The 20,367-nt window shown below is 34.1% G+C and overlaps 1 protein-coding gene across 5 annotated transcripts in view; it reads left to right on the top strand.

The window, feature by feature from the left end:
• The first annotated feature begins 7,200 nt into the window (after window positions 1-7,200).
• The window catches only part of LOC126888403 (uncharacterized), a 59,815-nt gene continuing 46,648 nt past the window's right edge, over window positions 7,201-20,367 (top strand). For 3 of the 5 annotated variants that reach the window (XM_050656643.1, XM_050656645.1, XM_050656642.1), the window contains exons 1-3: window positions 7,201-7,409; window positions 8,745-9,465; window positions 12,517-12,546. In XM_050656643.1, the coding sequence (XP_050512600.1) occupies window positions 7,263-7,409; window positions 8,745-9,465; window positions 12,517-12,546 (898 nt within the window). In that variant the 5' untranslated portion in view covers window positions 7,201-7,262. The remainder of the gene's footprint in view (window positions 7,410-8,744; window positions 9,466-12,516; window positions 12,547-20,367) is intronic. The other 2 variants (XM_050656646.1, XM_050656644.1) reach the window with 1 other exon arrangement.

The raw sequence follows: 20,367 nt of genomic DNA, 5'->3' as shown, positions 1-20,367 counted from the left end.
TTAATCCGAAAACGTTTTGTATTGTGACCCTTATTTAGGGTATTTTAATATATACCTTTGACAAGAAACTTGGTATTTTTGTGATTTATGGTATACAGCCAGCTACAGGAAGTTTATTTTCCTCGTGGATTTTCTAGTAATTACACTTTACCTACATATTGTAGGCTAGATTGAACTTCTTCCTCACATTTTCCCATTTAGTAAGAGTTTTAGTAATGTAACACACTTATATAATATAATATATACTTTGAAAAATACCAGCAGTAAAGTAACTTGTATTATAACCATTTACAAAGAAAATATAATCAAAATCGTTCTTAATAACACTTATGTCAACTACAACACTAAACTGTGATGATTCGTAGTATAGGGATCTAAGTGCCTTTAGACCCCTAGCGTTCCAACTTTAAACTTATCAGTACTCAGTGGTTAAGGGGCACCACTCTAGATTGACATTGGAGTCAACAAAAGAGATTCTAAAATTATAGAGGCTATTTATTGAAATCAGATAGCAATCATAAAGACCAATGGTAACACGTCAAGGCCAATTGAAATACAACGAGGTGTTAGACAGGGTTGTGTGCTATCACCCATACTGTTTAACGTCTACTCAGGTAATATTTGCGAACGCTTTATCGTACTCTTCAGAAGGAATCAGGATAAACGGTCAAAGAATAAATAACATCCGCTATGCAGATGACACGGTTTTAATGACTGATTCTACCATAGTCTGCAGATACTGTTAGATAGGGTTACTGAGAGTTGTGAAAAAATGGGGATGAAGATCAATACTGCGAAAACCAAAGTTATGAAAATATCAAGGAACAAAAATTTACCCCTTCCAATATATGTGAAACATCAACAGCGTATACGTAAACCAATACAAATATCTTGGTTGCTGGTTCAACAATCAACTTGATTATAAACAAGAAGTAAGAGCGAGAATAGAGGTAGCCCGACAAGGGTTTATCAAAATGAAAAGCTTATTTTGTAACAGTAGCATTAATATCAGCCTTAGATGTCGTTCTCTGCATTGCTATGTGGTCGATACTTTTGTATGGAACGGAGGCCTGGACACTCAACAAAACACTGATGAACAAGTTAGAAGCCTTTGAACTCTGGCTTTATAGAAGAATCTTGAAAATACCTTGGACAACTCACACCACCAACGAAAATGTTCTGAGGAGAATAGGTACAGATAGGGAACTGCTAAAAATAATTAGAGTTACAAAAGTTAGCTACCTGGGACACATAATGAGAAACGAAAAGTACCGCCTCGCGCAACTGATCATCCAGGGTAAGATTGAAGGAAAACGGGCTCCCGGTAGGCGCCAGATTTCATGGCTTAGAAATATCAGAGACTGGACCGGCCTTGATGCAACGTCTTTGTTTAGAGCCGCATTGGACAGAGACAGATTTGCCAGTGTAGTCGCTAACCTCCACTAAAGGAGAAAGCACCACAAGAAGAAGAAGAATGACACTTAATGGAACGAAGAGAAAATACTAACAAAACTAACAAAATGGTACGAAAATTTATCCATGATCCATAAAAAGGAAAGAATAATCCAAGTGCTCTAATTATAGAGGCATCTCCCTACATAATACGAAGTACAAAATCTTATCAAACATCCTATTAAGTGGGCTAACACCTTTTTGTAGAAAATTTCATAGGGAATACCAAGTCTTGTTTTCCTTGCTGATGATCATTGCTTGCTTTTGGTGGTGTTCATATCTAGTCCATATGTTCGACTTGTTTCCGTTATTTTGTTTATTAAGTTTTGCAACCCTTCTATGGTATTGGAAATCACTATTGTATCATCTGCATACCGCAGGTTACTGAGCTTGACTCCATTTATTGAGATGCCTTCATCAATATGGTTTACTTCAAAAATGTGCTCTGAGTACAGAGTGAATATCAGCGGTGAAATTATGCACCCCTGTCTCATTCCCCTTTATATTTTGATCTGATCTGTATATTCACCATCTATTCGGAGCACTGCTGATTGATTCCAATAGGGGAGAGTTGGACAAAACGGGATACCATTCTTGTTTATTTTTATTACGGAAAAAATGTTAAAGAAATTATCATATTATTATTTTTTATAGGTATAACATTTATTGAAGCACACAAAAAACATATTTTTAGCTATTTTTAATGACTGGAAAATAGTAAAAAAAAATATTTAGGTATTAAAGTCTCGCACATCCCGTTTTAGCATACCACGGTTGGATAAAACGGGATAAGTTCACAATATTTAATTTTTCGCATAAAATTATCTAAAAAGTATATTTAAGTAGATATAAGACTACAAAAGGCCTAAGGCCTTTTTGATGTTTTATTGCAAAATGGGAAATAAGACCTTTTATTTAGGACTAGGTACCTATATCAGAACAAAAGTCACATAAAAATATGTTGTTCTTTTCTGCAGTATGAGAACACGCTTTATCGTTATTTAAAAAATTAATAGACCAACAAATAAATAGGTTGATAAAACGGGACATAAAAAAATGTATCCCATTTTATCCAACTTATAAGTGTTCCGTTTTGTCCAACTCGGACATTTTTCAAAACAAAAATGGCTCCTGCCTAAACGTGAAACTAAAATTAGATAGACTACACATGAGAATATTCGTTAATGAGTGCTTAATTAAATGTAATAGTCACCGGAATTATATGTATAGATATGTAGGCAATATAATGTAGAAAACGCACTTAAAAGTACAAAGTACCAAAAAAAGAATGTGTGTGTACTTTGTACGCACGTAAGAAGTTATACTTCTATTATATGATTATATGATTATAAACGAAATTAATATACGTTTTATTTATATTTTATTTAAATATTAAACTAATTTATACTTACTACTTCTTAAACATTTTTATTAAAACAGTGCCAAAAATTAAAATAATAAAAGAATAAAACACACACAAACACATTAAAAATGCCACAAATGATTTCTGAACATTAATTGTCGGAAAATTTTTTAACTAAATACGTATTTTCTGAAAATAAAATTATATAATAAATATACTTACAATCATAAAATGTATAAAAAAAAAATAAAAAAATAAAAGTTTTCTATTGGGATTCGAACCAACTTACCACGCGGCTGGTATTTGCGTTGTATTGGGGTTCACTCACTTCGCCACAGAGACAGCTTGTCATTATGTGCGAAGATCGACTAACTAAACGGATTAAACTTTTGACATTTTTAACTTATGTAAATCAAATTATTTTGATTTTGAATTGAAATGATTTAGAATTGAAAAAATACAACAAAACATAGAGTAAGAAAACAATATATTAGGTGAATATTGATAGAAATTTTGATGGTAATCAAATTATGTAAATAAAAGTATTACATACTACTTATGTATTTTGGTAGGTTCAAATAGGTAGGTATCGGAGCACGTATAACGACTAATAAATTTCGCAATCACTTGCATCGTGCAAAGTGGCTATGTTCAAATATCATAACAAAATTTGATCAACTATTTATAAAACACTTACCGATTCTTTAGCTTTGAATAAGCGAGATCTGCGGCACTCATGCTAGTCACAGTTTGATGGGCTTTCACATTGGCATGCAACAATCATCTCTTCTATGTAAATAAGTCCAAAAATATAATATGAAAACTATTTAAAAAGGCAGTATAACCATTAACTAACTTTTTGTTTGTTGTTTCTCTTCCTACAAATTTTAAAACGCAACAATCATACACAGCTGTGCCACAGCTGCCATATTGGATAATTTTTGTCATGTCATTTGAACATCCAATCAGAACAAAGTTATAATGCGCATGCGCCCGGTCGCTAGGTTTTCCCATATAAAAATTCACCGTCATTACGCCCGTAAAGAAGTATAACTTCAAAAAATAGAGTCAAACAATTCTAAACACAACAACTTTTCATCAAATAATGGCATCGGGGTAAAACGAACTGAGAATGTTAAAATGACGACCGAGAACAAGTTTTCGCCGTTGTACGATTGATAGCAGCACTAGTTGGGTCTCTAGGTTAGGTATCCCGTTTTATCCGACTATCCCGTTTTATCCAACTCTCCCCTACAGGTTAGCTATTATTTTCAGGTCTCTTCCGTCAATCCCTGTCCTCTTCAGCACTTCCATCATTTGTTCATCTATGACTCTATCGAAAGCCTTCTTGTAGTCAATCAGGCATGCAAAAACATCACAGCTGACATCTGTACATTTCTGAAACATCACCTGCACGCTCAGTGGCGGATCCAGGGAGGGGCGATGGGGCGATCGGCCTCCCCTCTCAAACCAAGTGATTTAATTTTTTTTTAATTATATAGAAAGATTATAAAAACATTCATTTAATTTTATAGAAACTTAGCCAATCGACCCCCCCCCTCTTAACGATGCTGGATCCGCCACTGTGCACGCTAAATAAAGCCTCCCTCGTACCAACGGCGTTCACAAATCCAAACTGATTGGACGCAATTTGTTCTTCACATTTTCGGATTACTTTTAAAATCAGCTTCAGCAGATGGCTCCTATAGTCATATGGTCCTATAGTCTTCACAAACTTTTGCTCCTGGTTTTTTTGGGCAATGGTACCAACTCAGATTTGAGCCACTCTGTTGGTATTTTTCTTGGCTTGTAAGGTAAAGGAGGGTAAGAGTACGCGGTCGGCTAAAAGTACGCAGTGAATATTTAAACACTTGGCATCACTGCAGGAATTTCGTGATATCACGTTTTAGTGTGCTTTCAACTGGAGAAGATCCCGCCAAATTGTCATCCACCTGACACTCGATCTTTGGATTTTACAAGGTCAATGGTTCTTGTTCTTCGGAATGTAATATTTTTACTCTAAAACGTAAGAGTTTAAGGTTACTTAACAGTGGAAGGCATATTTTGTATTAATATTAAGGCAAAGACCATACGATTAGCTATCCAATGAGTGGAGTTAAAGAGAAGAGTCTGTTTAGTGCAGGCATTCTTTGAATCACGTCATATGAGTCTAAAAGTACGAAGTCCAAAGATTTCAAGGCTGGAAAAGCGGATCAAAAGGAAAAATATGAAAGATAGTAACAAAGAAACCAAAAAGAAAGCTTCAAACTTCAAAACTAAACTAACTTTTGATATTGAGCAACCCAAACCATCTACCAGCTCAAACCGAGAATCAGAAGAGACTGTTGAGTGCCCAGGATGTGGACAGTCATTTAATGGCAATTGGATTCAATGTGGATTATATGCAGAATCGTGGCATGAGGCCTGGTCAGCGTATGAAGGAAGCGGACCTTTCGTTTGCGACCATATAAAAAAGTACTTTATCTACTCTATGTCATATTATGTATGTGTTTAGTTTGTGAAAACTGTCATTATAGATAGCAGTGCGTGACGGATTTAAAGTGTGCGTGAAGTAACAATGTATTTTAAATGGGATTTACGTTTTCGCACTGTTTTAACCTTCGCGTTGTCATGGTGACAATCCTTAACTTTCGCGTTGTCATGGTGATGACAATATGAGCAATGAATTACAACAAAAGTTTTGACAGTTTTGTGGTTTGAAAGTAGTTAGAATTTTTAAATGTCAAAGTTCTAAAAATTGTAAAATAGAAATGAATTCCAGTGACGAAGAGTTACAGCTTTTTTTATTTGTTTATCGTAGATAAAATATTGTATGAAACTGTGCGTAAAGTACTTTTTCCGAACTTACGCGATTTATAGCACTCGCTCCGTTGTCGCTCGTGCTCTAAAAATCGCGTGCGTTCTCAAAAAGCATACTTCAGGAACTGTTTCATAAATAACTATTTTATAATACCACGGTTGTTTAAAATGGTACATATAATAATTAACTTATAAAATATGAATTTTAATTATATCAACTTTTAATTATTTATTAAAAAAATTAAAAAAAGATACGCAACAGCCGTGATCGACCTAGGGAACTTTCGATCTGCAGTCTAATGCCACTGACCCACCATCAATTTAACGTACTTTAAAATATCATTGCATTAGTCACATTTTTAAAATAGTTTGAAATAAAAAAAATCGATTTATCCATATAGGGTGTTTGATTAGTGCGATAAAGCTCCGTAGATACGTTATAGTAATATATATCAATAAAAATTAATAACAAAAATTGTAACCAACTTTGATTATAGATTGATAATCAGTAATCGTAAATTGTCAGTTTTAGACAATTCATGGCTTGCCTAAAATTTGGATAGATTTAGACCCGTAATTTATAATTTGCTCTGAAAAATGAAAATATCTCGAAAACTGTATGTTATATAAAAATTAAAGTACGGTAATGGTACTTTTCGATAGTTATATAAAATACAGGGTGTTTCATTTGAAATTACTGAGAAAATAATGTACTTGCGTTTTGACTCACCCTGTATTCAATATAAAGAAAATTAGCAATATCGAGTATTTATGAAAATTTTGACAATAATTAAAAAAATATGGCATTAATATACCATTGCCGTTGTGCTTATTGTTATTTATACAGGGAGTTAAACTTGTTACGATTTTCATATAAAATTGGTTATAACTTTGTAAATACCCTGTATAACATACTAAACCTTTATATTTTTGTAATGAAGAAGTTAAGAAATTTTGAATATAAAATAAAATACAGGGTGTTCTATTAAAAAAAACATAACTTTGATCTGTCACTATGTTATCGAACACCCTGTAACATTCTAACTAATTCTGAAATGTGAAGTTCAAAGTTGACTACAGTTTTTGTTACTAACTTTTACCGCTATCCATTACCATACCGGATCTACGGAGTTTTACCCCACTAATCAATCACCCTGTATAATATCAGTTAATAAATATTGCATTGTTAGCTAGTTCTAAGCTATTCTGAAAATTTCAGGTACGTAGGTAGCCTAGAACTATTTTTAAAATGGATTACAAAATTTGCGGAGACCGTGACAACAATCAAGCCAAGTAATAAAAACGTTTTAAAAATATTTTGATATGATGAGCTTCTACTCACAGTGAGAGTAGATACTCTCTATTTAATTAGTATGTACTCCAACATTTGGAGTATAAACTACATTCTCATTTTTATTCATTCGAGCTTATGTCGATGTTGAAATATTAGGTATATGCATGAAAACCATGTAACATCTTCTACCTAACATTTTTAAAACTGGTAGAGTAGGTAGGTATACCGCCGTCTACTGGGATTTTCCCATTTAATTTATAATTATACGTAGATTGTATATTTTAGTGATGCAACATTTTGTAATGTGTGTTTGATAGTTTTATTTGATTCAATATGTCGTGTTCAGAGGAAGTTATTTTAGAAATTGAAGGAACACCTGTCAAATGTAAAAGAGATGTACTTATTTCCAATAGTGATTACTTTAAGGCAATGCTGGAAGGAAACTTTATAGAGAAGGATCAAAAAACTATTTCAATTAAGGTATTATTTTTATTCTTTGTTAATGTAAAAATTCTTTTATAGATGTAAGAAGCAACTCTTACATGATATTGGATTTGAATACAAATTGGAGTTTTTCAGTAAAAGTAGGATTGTGATTTATATTGTTACTATACCTAGTTATTAAGGTATACAAGGTGTGTAGAAACTCTTCTGTTTCAATGCTATTTAAATGCATTAATTTTTTCGAATCCTGACAAAAATAATCAGTATTTTTGAAAAACTTAAACGCGGAATGAAAGATTACATTATTACCGAGGTCCGAAAGTTCCTGAAAACTTATTTATATCCCATGTAATGTTTATTTTAATAAGTTACAGGGGTGAAAAAAAAAAGAGAAAATTTAGTGTAATTGAGCATTTAGGCATCTTTGAGCAGGGAACCATGGCACCCTTTTAGCATGTGTTCCACTTTATCTATCAACATCGACTTGTAGTCATAAAATTTTAATCTATTATATTATGTACACCATATACGATGGGGTTAACACTATTTACAGTGTGCTAGTTTCAAACTACTCGGCAGGATGCACTGAAGATGTTCTGTATAGAACGAAAACGTTTTGCAATCCATGACATTTTATAGTTTTAAATAAACGATTTTATACCAGAATACATCTCGAAGTTTTTACTTCTGTATTGATTATTTATTTTTTTCTTATTATCATATTATATTATGGGCCGGTTGTTCGAACGCTAATCAAAAATGGAATCAACTGATCATTATCAAATATTTAATTACTGTCACCAACTGTCAATGTCAACTTTGTTTGGGTTGCAGAAAACATAATTGATTACAATTATGAGATTTATTAATCAATTATGTTAATAATTGTTATGTTAATTAATAATTAATTAATCAATCAATTATGTTAATTATCATAATGATATTTAACATAATTGATTACAATCAACTGATTGACGTACGAATGAGGGGTGTTGTTATTTGATGGTTGTTAAGGGGACTTAATTATAATCAACTTCTTGATTAGCGTTCGAACAACCGGCCCTTATCTTGTTATATTTAATTATTTTATTGTGAATTATTATTTCTGAACTGGGTTCGTTATCTATTAAAATTTGTGATCTTTGATTCTAGTAAAGATTGGACTAACTTTTCATGTCTTACTATGTCAAATGCTGTGTCAACATCAATGTAATAAACGTGCACATCCACATTCATATCTATGCATCTTTGAGCTAACACATTAAAAGCAAATAACCCCTCTCTGGTTCCTAGTACATTTCTGAACCCCAAGCCAAAGAAAAGTGTTGAATCCCTGACTTAGTTTATCAATAACTGTTGTTTTAATTTCAGGACGTAGATCTAAAAGCTGTAAACATTATACTCACGCTTTTGGGGGATCCTAGGAATGATACCGAAGATGAAGATGTACTTATGATACTACATGCAGCTTGTATGCTACAATTTTGTGAGATTAGAAACATGTGTTTAGATAAACTTAACCAAATTCTATCAGTACAAAATTGTTTGAAAGTATGGATAATGGCAGAGCAGCTAGAACTTAAACCGTTAGTTTTAAAAGCTAAGCGACTAGCATTAACTGAATTTATGTCAATTATTAAAGAGAATGACAGTATTAATGATTTAAACTTACAACAACTTATTAGATATATTGGTAGTGTGCACCTTGTGACTGATAGCGAGTTAACAGTGTTTCAAACACTAATGAAATGGTGGTACGATCACAGCAAAGACCATACTTCAGATGACTTCATTAAGCTACTTAGTTGTGTCAACTACAAACAACTTTTGCCTGATCATTTTAGAGAAATATTGACTTATCCAGATCTTGCTATTACTGAAGTTGAAGATATTTTAAAGTGTTTGTACAATCTTTTAAACAACATTCCAAACATTTCATGCTCGAAGAAATGTTTGAAAGTAGCATCTGTGCTGAGTCAATCAAATGACCGAAAAATAATAATTGACAGTGTACCTTGTCTTTTGGTCCGAAATTCATCTAATGATGTTCCCAATAAGAAACGCCTTGTGGAAAACAATGAAATCGGTGTGGGTAAGTATGTTTAAATTATTATTTTTTATTTTCTTGTTCTTACAGGAGATCGTTTTATTTATTTTATGTGTTTTATTGACGTTTTTATGATTCTTGATTTCGATCCAACGAACTGTCAATACTGATATGGAATGGCCCCGTCCCATTCAAACAGTGAAGCGAGATTGGCGTCAACATACAAGAGAGAGGTCCTAGAGAGACAGAGAATTTGTCAGGTAAAATTTGCTATAACTACCACCAGAGTTGCCAGATGTGATTTTATAAAACCCCCACTTAGAAACTGAAATTCCCTCAAATCACCCAAATTTAAATTTTTGCCGAATTTTAATAAATCAGTAGTCAAATGTAGAGAACAGTAAACCAAAATTATACTACTTATCAACAGAGGGCCCTGGAAATAATCTATAGGTCCTATCTTCTTCGATTATATGAGAGTATAATACAGTTCTATGCGTACATTCGCAAATTGAATTTACCATGACCCCTTAAAATCTTCCATAATTTTCTCCCCAAAAAATCTTTCAAACATTTCTGCTTGGAGAAGTTCCCCATACGCTTTCAAATTACCCCAAAATTGTGGGAAAATACCCCAATCTGGCAACCCTGATATACCTGACTAGCACTATCAATTTGTTTGTTCATGAAAGATGGCGATTATCTTCCCTCCTTTACCTGATTATCTTCTATCTCATCCTGGCCCCATTAAACTCACTTTATGGCGATTCCATCAGTATTGACAGTTCATTGTTTCGATCACGTTTTTCAGTTGAACTGTGTCAAACGCATTGTTGAATCCACAAAGCATGGTAAAGAGCATTTTTTTAACTCTATGGACTTCTCTACTAGTTGCCGTAATATGAAGATCACGTCGGATGTAGATCTATTGGTCCTGACTCCTTGTTCTTCTGATATACCTACAGTGTTAGTTAATAAGATATACCTTCTGCGACAAGATTTTTGTTAACAGTTTTGATGTAGACTGGAGCAGCGTTATTCCTTTGTTTATGTTGGTGGCTTTTTAGTCCTTGTTTGTATATTGGTATTGTTGGGCTTGTTCTCCATCCCTCTAGCATGGTACCATATCTTACTGAACAAATGGCGGCAAATTCAAATCTTTCGTGAATTTGGAGATACCTTTTATGTACTGGAGATGTGAGCAAAATTGCTAAGCCAAAGAAAATATCGCATACGTGTATAAACTCATTGAAGTTAAAGTCCTAGGAAAGAAGTATGCTTTGCAGAAAATTTGATTATATGATACTGGAGAGTGAATGGAGAAGAACTAATGAAAAAGTGTACCAACTATACAACCCTTGTATGTCAACAGTAGTTAAAAAACAGCCTAGTTTGCAAGTCAAGAATATTGGATGAAAGTTATCCCAATGAAAAAAAGGTAGACCACAAAGGAAGTAGATAGTCATGGAAAATATCAATGAGCTGAGGCTCAGAAATTAGAAACAGAAAGTAAGATACAGAAACGGATGCAAAATTGTCAATCTAGGAAGAGTCGCATCTCTCCACGGACTGACCTAAATCGCCCTCAAATCCTCCTTTCTACAGCCATCACTTCTTTGATCCACCTTGTCCTGGTTCTTCCATTCTATCCTATCAACTTTTCTTCTTCTTTTTCCTCTTTATAAGCAATTCTGCTTGTTCGTTGGCGGATTGATATCTCTATGAAAGTTTGTCACTATGCCACTCAACCTTTTGCGCGGTCGGCCTATACTTCTACCGATTGGTGATTTATCTTTTACTATTTTGACCACACGTGTCCGCCCCATTCTACGTATGTGGTTATTGTATTCTTTATTGTATTTAGTGTCCATTTGTTTATACACTGTAATTCTTTCCTGTAATTCTTCTCACTATTCTCATCTCTGTCGTTTCCAATAGTCTTTGTGTTGTGGCTGTATCGGGTCTGATTTCTGATGCATATATCATTATTGGTCTTACACTGGCTTCATAAATTCTTGACTTCTTGAATTCTTGTACTTGATTTCTGATTTATTTGTCCAGGTCTCCGTAGCTTGACACTGTAATTCCAAGGTATTTTATCTCCATTACTTGTATTTTACTTTTTTGTCTCCATTACGTTCAATACTGATACCACCAATTTCTATTTTATATCTAATTGGTTCTTTACTGATTTCTATTGTTTTAGTTCTCTGACAAGAAATTGTCATATTCAATAATTCTTTTGATCTTATGTTAAATCTGTGGACTAATCTTTGCAGAGTATCTTCATCTTGGGCTATCAATATTGAGTCGTCTGCATAACAGACTATTTTTCTTCTTTGTTTTCCATTCTGTATTCTCTTCCTTTGTTGAAGCTTTTGATGATTTCATCCATGATTAAATTGAAGAGCATAGGACTCATTGAGTCACTCTGTCTTATTCCGCTGCATATGTCTATAGGTTCTGTAAGTTGTCCATCTTTTCCGACTTCCATTTGGTTGTTTTGAAGAAAGAGTTGAACCTATCAACTCTTGAAGTTTAAAATTATTTTTGATTTTTCATGAGGTACTCTCTCAAATCGATTCGTGAATCTTTAGATGATGATATATTTTGGGAAAATCTTTGCTCTAAATTGTCTACCACATTTTGAAATTTGATCAGTAGAAGTAGTTAACAAATATAAAATGTGGTATGACCGATGATCTACCATATTTGGATATACTGGTAGAAATTAGTGAAATGGGCTGTTCCTTTCTATTTTGGGGGTGGAGAGTGGACTGTAGACTTTCTAATGGGTTGGAACAGCCACGGTGAGCAGACCTATTATCACTATTATGTGTAGGTATCTGCTCGTTTGGGGTAAATTAAAATGCTGGCTAAATTTTATGCCGTTTAATGACAAGCGAAGAATTAGGACAATTAAATATCTCACAGCGTCGGCCAAGGTTTTGTTTGTATTGAGCGTTGCCATGGGACTAAAGCCGCGTTCGCTCAGCATGTAGGGACAACGCATTAACCAATTAGGTACATAATGATTTTATTTTAAATAGGTATATGTAAATGAAAAATAGAAAATACATAAAAAATTTGTTGCAGATAAAAGCAAACTTCGTGTGGTTTACTATGGTAAGTAATATAGTTCAATTAATAGATTATAATATAGTTTCAAAATTTTAGACACCAAGTTCTCACAATTGTAAATGTGTTAAAAAGTCGGAGGTGTTTTGAGATCTGACATTCAGTGACAAGGTTTTTAAGTCGTCGCAGAATTTCACGGGTTATCCTCATGGTTCTTAGACATTACTACGGTTGCCCAGATCGACTAATCAATGAACATTAAGGGTGCGATTACGTCACGAGAGTACTGTCATTTGAATCGTCATATGATTTTTTTTGAATCCTGAGAAAACTAATAAATATATTAGAAAAATTTAAACGCAGAACGAAAGATTACATTATTACCGAGGGTAGAAAGCCCTTTAGAATTAACAAGCAGTTTCTTTTGAATGAAATATTTGAAATTAAATATCACACTTCTCTTTTATTTTCAGCCCTGTAACTTATTAAAATAAACATTATAGAAGTTTTCAGGGACTTTCTGCTCTCGGTAATAATGTAGTCTTTCATTCTGAGTTTAAATTTTTCAAAAATATTTATGAGTGTTCTCAGGATTCGAAAAAAAAAAATTAATACAATTAGAACACATTGAGAATTTTGACTTGCGTCAAAATTTTGCATTTTGGTACTTCCTCTTAAATCGCTATTTTTATGTCTTTGATGTATGGAAAATAAAGTCTAAATATAATAAAGTCTAATAACCGTGGGTTATCCTATAGTATTCTAAACTTACACTCAGTGACGGATCCAGAGAGAGGGGAGTAACGGGGTCATGACGCCCCACCCCAAATAAATATCAATTCAATAATCCTAAAAAAAAAAAGAAAAACCAAGAGCTGTCAAACAAAAAAAAAATTAGGCCCATCCAAAAAATAATTGAAAACCCACTTATCCTAGGGTAGTAAGACCTTGCATCAGAGAAAAGTAATTAAATCACATCATTCAAAATCCATACCCCCCCCCCAAAAAAAATTTCTGGATCTGTCACTGCTTGCACACTGGGAGTCCAACCAGCTTAATAATTCACTCACGGTAAAATATTTCAAAACTTGCGAATTTAAAAGAACCGCTTGGATTGACATGAAATTTGGCATACAAATAGTTAACCCAAATAATTAATAACCAAATAGTTAATAAATGTCACAGAAAAAAAGTGATATTGTGCCGATGTATACTTTTGCTCTGGGGCTGAGTATCACCCCTTCTCGGGGGTGAAAAAAATACGTTCAAAATAAGTCCACAAATGGATAAATAAACTGACTAACTCTAAGCAATTTTTGTTTTATAGAGCTTTTTCACAAAGTCAATCCTTTTCAAGTTATTTGCGAGTGAAAATGTCCATTTTTCAACAAAAAAAAACCTCGTTTTTAGACGGTTTTTTACAAATAACTCAAAAAGTAAGTATTTTAGCGAAAAAAAAAACTTCTTAGTAAAAATATAGCTTATAAAAAAGTGAAAAAAATAATGGTATATGTATGAAGTCTGTAGACCTAATATAAGCACAGTTGTAGCTAATGAAAAGTAGGTTCTTATTCGTCAAATTCCAAATCAAATATTTCAACGGGAAATAAGTATCCAAAAAATGAAGCACTTTTCGAGGAAAACTCATCAAAACTTTTTTAAGCCGTTAAAAAGTTTCTCTTGTCAAAACTAAGCAAGTTATACCCAACATAAAGTCAGTCCCTTTTTTTAAACACTTTAAAAAAGTTTTGATGGATGTAATCGTGTGCCATTGAAAAACACTAAAACGTCCAGGCCCGGATCTAGAAACCGCGAGACACTACAATGCGGGGGGGGGGGCATATACAGCCTGGTGGGCCCAAAGGGGCCCCGACGCAAGAAACAAATGGGAAAGAAAAAGCTATATTCATTTGAACGGCTGATAAGAAATTTGTTAAAAATTGAGATTTGGTTTTATGATTTACATTGATAATGATCATCTTCATGTTCAAAGCAACATAAAACTTATATACCCAGATGTTATGAAAGCTCTAAGAAGGAAAAAGATAGATAAGGGCAGTTTTTGTTTTTATTTGATTCAGAGTTGGACCACCATCTCCATATAGCTATTTCAGCATCTATGCATCCTCAGTGAAGCTACAACTCTAAACCAAATATCAACAATCCTGCCTATTTAAGGGAAAACATCGCGATGCAATGATTCCACCTTTTTCAGACGTAAAACAGCGACATCTCTCGTAGTACAAGGAAGACGAAAATAATCTCTAAGAAGGATTTTGCTTGAAAGCAAAAAAGCGGACGAATTTGAAGAAGCAGACAGACATGTAAAACCAATGGACGGTTTTAAATTGATTATTATGACGATTATTATATCTAAGGTCTTCATTCAGTTAAATATCTCTTCTAAAACACTTCAAGGTAAAGAAACATATCTGGAAAAAGCTGTGCAGACTCTAAAAATAGAACATTCAGAACATTCAGTTTACAAAACATTCGAGAAGACTACCCAGCTATAAGAAAAGAAGCTACTAATCTTGCTTCCAAATGGCAGGTAGACCAAGTGTTTGCTAGTACTCGATAGAGCAAAGTGAATAGGCATTTTGATGAATTAGCAGAGTACCATAGATTTTATGATGAAGAGACCTCCTTCAAGGTCAAGGTGTTCTATGCTCTTTTAGATGTGGTAAATGGTCAGATGGCAGAACAATTCAATTCTCTACACCACGTAGTTGATACATTTTCATGCATATTTCCTACTGTGCTTGTAAAATTGACAGAGGATGAAATTATGCAAAGAGCAGAAAAGCTTCAAAAGAAGTATGAAAATGACATTAGCCCTTCTCTGCCATTGGAACTAATTTCTCTTCGGGAAGGGTTGAAAACTGAAATAACAACCCTAAAAACATTATATGAAATGGCCTTCCTACTGATCAGTTCAATACACTATCCTCTAGTTATCTTGAAATACTTACTTCCCTACTGTTTTTTTGACTTTGCCTGTTTCGGTTGCATCAGCTGAAAGATCATTGTCAGTGTTAAAGTGAATTAAAAGTTATTTAAGGAGTGGTATGGTCAGGAGAGATAGGCGTTAGCCTAAGCTGCCCAACTTGACAAGAGGAAAATACTAATACAGAATTTTGCAACATGAATGTTTGCAAAAATAGATAAAAGTTTTTAAATAATTTTAAATCTTTTCTCATTTTATTTATTTATTTTTTGTAATAAATTATACATAAAATACAAAATAATAGACTATGAACGTTGTAATTTTTTAACTGTATATGTTTATGACATTGTAAAGTGCCTTAAAACTCATCATTTTAAACATATTTTTTTTTTAATTTTCCGGGTGGCGGTTCCGGAGAGGAGCCGGGCCCTCGTTCTCCTGAGGGTGTTCCCCCTGGGAGCAATACCTCCAGACCCCTCGGTAGGCACGGAGAATACCTAGAACCGGTCATGGGAGACCCTTCGTGTTTGCAGGGTGGGGGGAGCGGCAAAATTTGTAGATCCGGGCCTGGAAACATCACCATCATTAGATAAAAGTTTTTAAATAATTTTAAATCTTTTCTCATTTTATTTATTTATTTTTTGTAATAAATTATACATAAAATACAAAATAATAGACTATGAACGTTGTAATTTTTTAACTGTATATGTTTATGACATTGTAAAGTGCCTTAAAACTCATCATTTTAAACATATTTTTTTTTTAATTTTCCGGGTGGCGGTTCCGGAGAGGAGCCGGGCCCTCGTTCTCCTGAGGGTGTTCCCCCTGGGAGCAATACCTCCAGACCCCTCGGTAGGCACGGAGAATACCTAGAACCGGTCATGGGAGACCCTTCGTGTTTGCAGGGTGGGGGGAGCGGCAAAATTTGTAGATCCGGGCCTGGAAACATCACCATCATTTTTGAGAACTTCTACTTACAATGTTAAACATGTAGACATAATATAGACCTAATCAGCTTCAGATTTTATCATTTTAGATCGGAAACTTGATATTTTTCGAAGATTCGTAAATAATTTAAAGCAATTCGAAGTTTTTAAAGTAAAAGGATATCAAGAGTATATATTTTTGGTTGGTGGAATATGTGTGCCAAGTAATGCGGAATGGAATTATAGTTTATTGGTGTACGATTCGATCAAAGAAATATGGGAAACGAAATCGAGTATGCCTTTCCGTAGAAGACATTTTGAAATATGTGTAGTGGGATCTAAGGTGTTTATTACAGGTTAGTGTACCATAACATAGATGTATTATCCAAAGCTACTATTCTACCAACAATTTTTTATTTGTAGGAAGTAGAGGTCATCCTGGAATAATTGAATCAAATATTTTTTGGTACGACTACAAAACGGACGAATGGAGCAAAGAATATGAATGTCCAAAACATTTATTGGAGAAATCGTCTAAGTGCTGCAATTATTTAGACAAATTTCTAATATTAAATTTAAATATGAAATGTGTGTGTATGTTCGAAGAGAATAGTGGCTTTACGATATTTCCCTTGGTTTTCCCGCCCACACTTGGTCACGATATAAAAAATATAGCTACTGAATGCGGAGAGTTTTCGCTTTTTTCATATAAGGATCGACTATATTTGAAAGGTGTGGCATAATAAAGTAGTTTAAAATGTTTTATAACTATAACTCTAAATATGTACTGTACAATCTGCAGAATGTTTCCTTCAGTTTCCGCAGAAACCCTGCAGAATTCTACTATTATCGGTTTACAGCGTTCTCCGACGCCTTCCGACTCCTAACATCCATCATATATTTGGAGGGATTTCTCTTTCCTCTAGTTCTTTGTCAATTCCCTCCCTCCAGATTATTATTCATATACGCGTTACGGTGTCCTGTACATTTCTTTAAATACTAGTACCTACCTATGTTGAAACGACTAAAGTGTTGGAAGGGGGCGGCAAATATTAAGTGGCACACGGGCGGCCAACACTTTAGCGGTGGCCCTGCACTCTATGTACATGGCCGTACGGTATCCGATCTATTCTTGATTTGCCTGCTGCTCTTCTCCAGAAGTCTATTTCTGTTACTAGTAACATTTTCTCCGTTCTTTGTTTCAGTGGCCAAACTTCACTGATATATGTGATTACACTTTTATTTACGGTATTGTATATGAGCGGTTTGTTCGCTTTAGATATTGTTTGGTCCCACATAATACCGTTCATCATGGATATGGTTTTTCTACCCTGTATCATGTATGTTTCTGTCTTGTATAGCAGCATCGATTGTTCCATCTTGAGTTATCTTCATGCCCAGTTATTTGTAGAGTACCTGGTACTGGTAAGTGTATTACTAGACTTTCTTTCAGTCTTTAGGGATCTTCCTATTATGGAGACATCTATTAAATAACTATATTACTATGTGTACATCGTTGTCAAAACAAACCTTCATTTTATTATGAGCTCGCACATACCAAGGATGTGTCACCCGTTCACAATCGCGACCTATCATCGCGGTTTACAGCGATGTCGATGCCAAAACAGGATACGGAAAGTATCTTCGGTATGTTCTGCCCGTCATCGATGTAAACCGCGACCGCGACCGCGACCGTGACCTACACCGCGCTCATCCATGTATCTTCGGCATGTTTGTACTTAGTGATTGTTACTATTTTACTTGTTTTCACGAGCTCGGCAATTATATTGTCGTGTCCTGGACCTTTAATATTTTTTAGTTCCTTTAAAACTCGTTTCTCTGTATATTTGGTAGTATTTTTGATCACACGTGTTTTATTTTTCTTTTGACGTTCTCCGTCGTTGATTCATTAGGCTGGCTTTGCGAGCCATACAAGGTTTTTTTAGAAGTCTTCGACTATTTTTGTTATTTTATATTTGTCCTTCTCTTTTTAGAGTTAAGTGAGGATCTTGGACATTTTAAGCCTCTGTTGTTTTCAATGACTCGCTCTATTAAGTTCTCATTCCAAGTTCTATGTATTCTTGAGTGTGGCGTTTGTTTTGCATTATATGGTAGTTGTCTTCTTTCCGTCATTAGTTGTTTAAATTTGTTGCTTATTTTGTCTTCTTTAGTCCTTGTTTTCTTTGCGACCTGTAGTCTGGCTTCGAGGAGGTTCCTATTTATGTTTTTGTTAATTTCGTCAATTTGATCTTGATTATGTGAAGGATCATATTCGAATTTATCCGCTAAGACCTCTCGTAACTTCTCCTCATGTGTTCTTAGTTTAAAGGCATCCGCGTTGCTTTTTTAAATATTCTTTTTCTTTTGTCTTTCATGTTATTAGTGAAGCCTATTATTTTTGTTTTAGGTAAAAAAATATTAGAAATGAAGATGATCCAAAATGGATTGGAAGTCATTTCCATAAAAAACATTTCCACTGTTAAATATGACGAATTAGAAACGACTATCTGTGATAATACAGTATATACGTTATACAAAGAATATATGATAAACACTCGTATATACTCGTTGGAAAAATTCAACTTAAATACCTACGAAATGGAAATAATTTTCGATAAACTGATGGAAGAAGGTGCACTGCAAGTAGAAGAGGAAATTTGCGACTTGGATTATTGTTTAAACATGTTCTCACTCTCTCACTTCAGTTTAATTGACGGAAACGATTTGGTGAATAAAAATTTCTGATTTATGTCTTTTTTCATTTTATAGTATCTGGTTCCTTCTCTAACACTAATATTTGTAGAATATACGGCGACACAAATTATTCCTGGACAAAAAATCCCCAGACAAAAAAATCCCCACAAATAATCCCCAGATAAATAGTCATCGGAAAAAAATCCCCTCAAAAAATTCCGGTCAAATAATCTCCACAATTTTTTTTGGACAATATATCCCCACATAAAAGTTAAGTAAATCCAGTAAAAACCGGTGGCGCCCAAAATCCCGACAGCCAAAACACCGACACGCCAGAATCCCGACAGGCCAAAATCCCGACATGCAACAATCCTCGCATAAGTAAAAATCCCGACCAATACATTTTGAATATTTATTTTTCCTTTTAAAAATGCAATACCAAATCATATTATAGAGTACTGAAATTGAAAAATGAATTACTTACTAATAAGTACGGGTACTAATTGTTATGTATTTTAAAAGAAAAATATAATTAAACACTTCATTTTATAATATAAAAGCTATACTTACTGAAATGGAAGGATGTAATTGACATGATAATATACTCAGTGACATTAGAAGTGTTACACCCAGACGGAATGATTTCTGGAAATAAATTTTTTGGTAACATGTTACATTTTCATCAAGAATGAAACGATAACATTGGCAAGACTTTTTATTGACATATAATAAAAAAAAAATTAATAATATGTTTGGCGACACTCAACACACACACACATTACACATTACTCCCCTGACTTGGTAATAAGTTATACAATTACGTGGCTAAAGGTTCTAGTTCTAAACCAAAGCCAGAATCAGAGAAAAAAAATGTTTGGCGACACCCTAGCTGAATACACTCCTGTACATGTCTAGGCATTGACAAAATGAGATGATCGATGTCTGCTTGTGGCACCTCGTTCCAAGCAACTTGAATTTCATGGATTAACTGTGCCAGAGTCTGTGGAGGATGGTGCAAAGTGGACAGTCTCCTCCCCATCATATCCCACACATTTTCGATAGGATTTAAACTGAACGGGGTAGCCACGGCAAAAGATTAACGCCAGCTTCTTGGAGAAAGTCCATAGTTGGACGAGCAACATGAGGACGCGCGTTGTTTTCCTGAAAAAGGGTGTTTCGACGGCCATCTAGATAAGACAGTAAAGTGGTTTTTAAGATGTTATCAAGGCGTATCTGTCATACAGCTTCGAATAAACAAAAGTTGTGATCGGCTACCATAGGTAATAACCCCCAAACCATTAC

This window comes from Diabrotica virgifera, chromosome 7 (genome assembly GCF_917563875.1).
Source record: "Diabrotica virgifera virgifera chromosome 7, PGI_DIABVI_V3a".
Taxonomy (NCBI): domain Eukaryota; kingdom Metazoa; phylum Arthropoda; class Insecta; order Coleoptera; family Chrysomelidae; genus Diabrotica; species Diabrotica virgifera.
This window is presented reverse-complemented; position numbering and strand designations above follow the sequence as displayed.